Source organism: Cajanus cajan, chromosome 6 (assembly GCF_000230855.2).
Source record: "Cajanus cajan strain Asha chromosome 6, NIPB_CcT2T_4, whole genome shotgun sequence".
Classification (NCBI taxonomy): Eukaryota; Viridiplantae; Streptophyta; class Magnoliopsida; order Fabales; family Fabaceae; genus Cajanus; species Cajanus cajan.
In genome coordinates this window covers 1,977,138-1,983,637 of record NC_138522.1, presented here as the reverse complement: position 1 = coordinate 1,983,637, position 6,500 = coordinate 1,977,138, and the positions used below count along the sequence as shown (strand labels likewise).

At 30.3% G+C, this 6,500-nt stretch overlaps 1 protein-coding gene across 4 annotated transcripts; it reads right to left on the bottom strand.

Moving 5' to 3' along the window:
* Positions 1-3,109: 3,109 nt before the first annotated feature.
* On the bottom strand, positions 3,110-6,500 carry LOC109796819 (uncharacterized). Of its 4 annotated transcripts, none has more exons than XM_020356633.3 (9): positions 6,358-6,500; positions 6,001-6,123; positions 4,706-4,786; positions 4,527-4,615; positions 4,365-4,439; positions 4,180-4,241; positions 4,031-4,087; positions 3,697-3,873; positions 3,110-3,449 (listed from the first exon to the last, which is right to left on the bottom strand). In XM_020356633.3, exons 2-9 carry the CDS (start codon positions 6,121-6,123, stop codon positions 3,388-3,390), a joined length of 726 nt encoding a protein of 241 aa, XP_020212222.1. In that variant the 5' UTR covers positions 6,358-6,500; the 3' UTR covers positions 3,110-3,387. The 4 variants fall into 4 exon arrangements, with proteins under 4 accessions (XP_020212222.1, XP_020212223.1, XP_020212221.1 ...); XM_020356634.3 differs by having other exon boundaries at positions 4,031-4,084; positions 6,217-6,432; XM_020356632.3 differs by having other exon boundaries at positions 6,240-6,431.

Genomic DNA, 6,500 nt, shown 5'->3' with positions numbered 1-6,500 from the left:
TCCTAGTAATAGCATTGTTAAAAAAATAACGTCTGTAATTAGCAAATATTTCACTATTATAGTAAGACTATAAAAATAATTACTTTTAATTAGGGGTTACAATATGAGTTTGGCTTGACATGTCAATCCGTGTAATCCAACTTTAGGAGATGGGATATAGGTTCATTTTGTTAATCTACTAAACTGCTTTGACCCATCATATCTAACCTCAGGTTAGTAAATTTTAAAAAAATTGGTAGGGATGGGTTAATTTGTCAATTTTTTTTATACTTTATTTTATTAATTTAAATTAACAAAAAATCATAAAAGTACTTTATAAGTTGATTTGAATTTATATAACAAAGTATGATATTTAAATTTTTTTAAAAATTCGCAAACTTGATCTATATTTTTAATTTGTCAATTGAATCATTAAAATTTGATGTAAAACATGAGTTATTGAGTAAAGTATATTTATTAAAACTTATTATTGGAGTATGTGGATCTCTTTCATATATATATATATAGCACATTAACTATGTGTGAATAGTCATGTTAATTATTTTTATGAAATTTTAAATTTCATTTATTGTGTTTAAATTAATTATTACTGAAATATTAGGTTCATTTATTTAATTTTCAATAAATATTATATATATATATATAATTTTTATAATTATTATACAGGATATATTAGATTTTTGAAATTACTTTACTAAGACACATAGTATTTTGTTGCTTCCACTTCCAGTAACTATTTATTAATTTATAGGAAATATTTAAAATATTGTTTATAGAATCATAAATATTATAAAAATAATAAATTTTTAATTGCAATATAGTTGTAAAATAATTAAATGTATTTATCATTTCACATTTTAAAATTACAAAATATTCAAATTTAAGATAAGTTAATTCTTTTTAAATTTAAAAATAATGTTTTCATGTTATAAAAAAAAAACTTACATTTTTATAAATATTTTATAAACAAGGCGGATTGAATTTTTGAACTCATTTCGCTCAATAGTAAGGGTGTTTAAAATTGAACAAACCCAAATAAAAAATCGTAAATCGATGGAGAACTACAAATTAACATTTCAAATTTTAAATTTCCAAAACTGCATGGTTTGGTTATGTTTTTGGATTAGAATGTGAAACTAATCAAGACCAAATCAAATTGCACTTTTTAAGTGATCAAAATATTTAACTATTTGTATACTTTTTAGTTTTAATTTTAACATCTTAAACAAAGAAAATAATATTACATATTTTTAGTTTATTTTTAAATAACAAATTTTAAAAATCACAAAAATTGAACCAAACCAAACTGCAAAAAATTTGTTTGGTTTGATTTAGATTTCATAATTCATTCTAATAATTGAGATGGGACAAGATGGGATATGACGAACTGAAAAGTATTTTGTCAATCTCGCATTCAATAACTTTTTATTAATTCATAGAAAATATTTAAAATATAATTTATATGATTATAAATAGTATAAATGTGATAATTTTTTATTACAATAAACTTATAAAATAAATAAATACATTTATGATTTCATATTTTAAAATTACAACAAAAAAATTATGCCGTAAAAAAAATTTATATTTTTATAAATATTTTATAGACAAGGTGGATTGAAATTTTGAACTCACTTTATTAAATAAGACGGGATGAAATCAAATAAGACACGACGAGATAAAGCGTGACAGATTAATAAAGTAAGATACGAGACATTTTATCATTATCACTTTCAAGAATTTTTTATTAATTCATAAGAAATATTCAAAATATTGTTTATAAAATTATAGATGTTATTTAATACAATCGCTAGAAAAATCAAGAATTCTTCTTCCCGTCAAAATAACTTTCTTCCTCCCATTCGTCAACAACTAATAAAATATAACTTGTTACATTCAAATTAACCACAATTTTAATATTCAAATAAAATAACTAATATTCGTATTTTTTAACATTGTATGCCAATACTTTTAATTTTTTACACATTAATTTATATATATTTAGATTAAGAAACATTTAACTTATATATATTTAGATTACTTCATTTATATTATTGTAAAATAATTTTCCACTCAAAATGATATTTTTTTTCCACTTAAATTAGTTTTAATTACTCAATAACACATAAGGACATAATTAGAAGGAAAAAAATGCATAAAAATTTGTTAGAATCGTTAAAAAAATAATAAGTTCGAAAACAAAATAAATATATAAAAAAAAACTAGAAGAGTTTAAGTTTTGGGACAGAAGGTAATTTTCAACATGATATTCATTGTTATTTTTTTCTAACTCTTATTTTTTATTAATTATTTAATTATTACATTTCAAATAAATTTATTTATTAAAAAAATCGGAATAATTTAGTTAAATTGTAAAAAACAAATTATATATTTATTACTCCAAAATTTTTAATCTGTGTATAAATTTATGAAGAGCAATCATTGTGTGATTGTACGACGAAGGAAATAATTCTGTTTTTAATTACATATGCACGAAACTTTCAAGTCACTCGGAAATTTCATAGTACAACAAACTAAGGTTTTATTACAATGACACGAAGTCCTGAAATCATTGATGCTCGCAAAAGTTGGTTATGCGCTGAAGTTGATGCTGACATCCTACAGTTCCAAAATTAGTTATATTTTAGTTTTTTTATTTTATTTCATTAATCTTTTCCCTCATATATTGCCATTTAATATAACCAGATGTAATCTGTACAAGAAATACTATATTTACACAACCTAATTAAACAAAAAAGAATCAGTACAACAAACAATAATTACATTTATATCAAATAAATATTTTAAACTGAATACATTTATAATTTATACGTTCAGTGTTCCTTAATCTATATACATTGACCTTGAATATATACATAAATCTTAAATAGTTTTAAAACGTAGGTAGTAATCTTCATCTACAGGCCTTATTTTTCTTGAGGTGCCGTGAGTCCTACCCAAAATTACAATTTTCAACAATATTAAATAGAAAGAAAACATCCCCTCGAAAGGCTTAAATTTGGAAAAATAATTACTTATTCTTTAAAAGTTCTCCTACACATCCCGTACAATTTCTTCAAAATATACCACATTCACGTACTAAATCAAATTTGGAAAAACCTCACTGCAATAATTCCCACTAAAAATTTACAATTGTGATTTTTATGAGTCTTTAAACAGGAAATATATCTAACTTAACCTACCCAACGTGGCAAAATTATAGAGGTTACAGAGGAAAAAGAAACTACAAAATCAAAACTGCAGGAACATGGCTGCAACACTGAACGCTTCAAATAATACCAAAATATAAGCAAATCTCACAAAGAACTAAACAAAGAGGCAACATCTTCTAACTTAACATATACATGATAACCAACCCCCACTTGATCAAGCAGCTGCACCCCGGTCCCTTCCACGTCCACGGCCTCTTCCCCTTCCACGGCCTCGGCCTGCAAAACCATCAAATAGAAATTACACTACAAATACAATGTCCCTTTAAAGAAGGAACAAAAGAGAACAGAATAAACTGAAAAGACAACAAGGAAAAGAGTCTATGAAATTAAATGAAGTAATTTTCTTCTGTTTCTTCTGTAGCCTGATTTAATTGGAAGCACCATGTAACGCAAATAGCACAGCAAAATATAAGAAAAGGTAACTTATTATCATGAAATATAAATTGTGGACTCGCATGCTTACCACGTGGGGCAGGTGGCGCATCATATTCAACATAATCATAGTACCCAATCGGCTGGGCACCATAGCCTCGTCCTCGTCCCCGAAAACCACGTCCCCTTCCACGGCCACGCCCTCTTCCACCATAGCCACGTCCACCATCCCAACCATCACCATATTCCATACCCCCATTGTAAATTCCTAAACAAAACAGACTTCGTTCAAATAAGCAGTTTTACATTTTAAGGTAGTCACAGCAAAAATAAAAAAAGGAATGCAAGAAAACATTTACGACCATTCCAAAATCTATAATACAGGCATTTACAGTGAAGAAATGAAACAAAGTACTTAGCAATACCTCTACCCCTGCCCCTTCCACGACCACGCCCTCTTCCTCGCATCCTTGGGGAGCCTTCTACATCAGATCAAATTCCAGTCAGCATGCTAAGAAACCACACAAGACATTCACTCTTTTGAAATATTTAAAGTAAAAACTCATCAATTCACCTCCATCCTCTTCATATTCATTTAAAGGTTTTACTTGATCAACTGGAAGAGGAGGTTGGTATCTGCATGAGAAAAGAAAAATTAAGATCTTGTCAACAGTAAATATAATTAAAAAGAACTCAATCTCATTACAGTATTTGAAAATTTTAATGGTAGAAATCAAACAATATCACCCAAGTTCTTACCCAGTGGAGGATGTATCTAGTTCTTTTTTTGACAAGGTAATTGTGATCATTGAAACATGGCGCGTAGTCTCCAAACTAGGCAAGCATAACACAACCAAAACAATCACTCCCAAACACATTTAGTATTTAATAAGGTAGCAAAGAAGAAACAATAATCCATACGGAAGAAGGCCTTCTTCTAGTGGTTCCCATGTGTCAGTAATATCAGTTGATCCAATTTGGGTGTTTTGATGAAGGCCAACAATCCTTCTCTGAACCAAGTAACAGAGCCGTCACTAATCACAAAAATAAGATGAACAAATGCAGACCAACATACTCCATAAAGATATTGATCCTCCCACCTTGATCAGTTCAGCAATCATTACAGTCTTATTTATAGCACGTCCCATTGCTTTGAGAACAATTTCATTGGATCCTTTCTCCTAAAAAAAATTACAAATAGAGCAAGATAAAATGTTAAAAAATAGTAAAATGACAGTTGATTCTAGATAAATTGATACATGCATGGATCACACCAAAAACAAAAGGTGGAAATCCTAAATCACCGGAAAATCAACATATATGATGAAGTAAACAAAGAATTCAATTATAGAGAGAAATAGGTCAAAACAACAATAAGAAGAGAAAAGATGATCATCCTAACAATAAGATAATTTACAGAGTATAATTCCTTTTATCAGAGCTTGCGCGGGGAAAAGTTATCAAATATCATAAAGTAAAAGATTATCGTCTAGAGTGTTCATTTGGTGTATATTCTTAAAAACAGGAGAAAATTTCATGAGTCGTATTTCTACAAAGAATTGTTCAAAAAATATCTTTTTATTTCAGCTCCAAGGTATGTTTTGCGTGGGGATAATATAGGGAGAATCCTTGGGAGAGTCAAGGTTATGGCCTTAAAAGAAACAGGTATACCAGTCCTAGTTGTCAATCTAACATAGCGGAACAGCGCATCCGACCCCAAAAGTTGAATAGCGGGATTGTAGATAGCAAGATAACCGCTATTCTAATATTATATTTTAGGAAGGAAAATTTGCCCCGTTTATGGGTTAACAAGTCCGGGACAAATTATTGCCCTCACTCAACCAACATACTATTGCTTTGCCTATTCACATAGGCTCGTCACAGTACCATTTCTCTCAGCTCTGTCACTCTCTTGTCAGTCATCCCTGTCTGATTCCCATAGCTCTTTTGTTTTATCTCTCACACATCAACCATGTTAATTTACAAGAAATTTCCCATCATTGATTTTGCAAATTCATTGTTTTAGTAATGGTTCCCTTCATTGATTCGTTTGCCAATTGCCAAAAGCTCAACACCGCGGCGTTCTGTTATCAGATTCTCTACCTGGTAACTGATTTTCAATTCACTCGAGTTTTGGTTTATGATTCTCTCACGTTTTCCTCTGTTGATAATCCAGTTACCTGGTTTCAGATATACAATTAAGTGTTACAGAGACACTGCTTTCTGCAAAGTTTGTGTGAAAGATTTTATTCCAAATACATAAACACACGGCTTTAATCCGATTGGAGCAACCCCAACTACTGTATTGTCATAGAGTGAATGAAACAAACGATGCGTTTTGGCCAATTTTCAGGTGAGAGAAAAAATTGCAGCGATTATAGTGATAGTAAAAAACCTGAAGGAGAGTGGTGGCGTAGGTGATATAATTCCTCATCCTTCCTTGAGTAGTAACGCGTATCTCGTTCTCGTTTATAGGAGTCTCTGCCTTGGGCTTCTCTACCCTCTGATACCTATCCATCTGAAAGAAAGCAAAAGCGATTTTGAGAAACAAATGAAGATGAAATCGGAGGGTGCTAGTGCTAGGGTTTAAAGAAAGATCTGAGAGACATACAGTTATGTTGCGCGTGCACCTACCACTCACTCACTGTCACTTGATTTGGCAGAGAGGTTTTGGGGATATGGCTGCTGCTTTGTGTGTTGAGGTTTGAATTTTAGGCGTGGAAACAGAGAGGGAGAGAGAGAGAAAGCGTACCTGCTTTGCTTCCACACTCTGTGACTCTATGTAGTTTATACGAAGCAGAGGAAAGAGGCTGGTAAGTAGGGCTATGAGGTTGCGGTCTTATCGCCGAAGAGACCGCCAAAGTCCAAACTAACCTTCCTCGATCAATGGGCTTC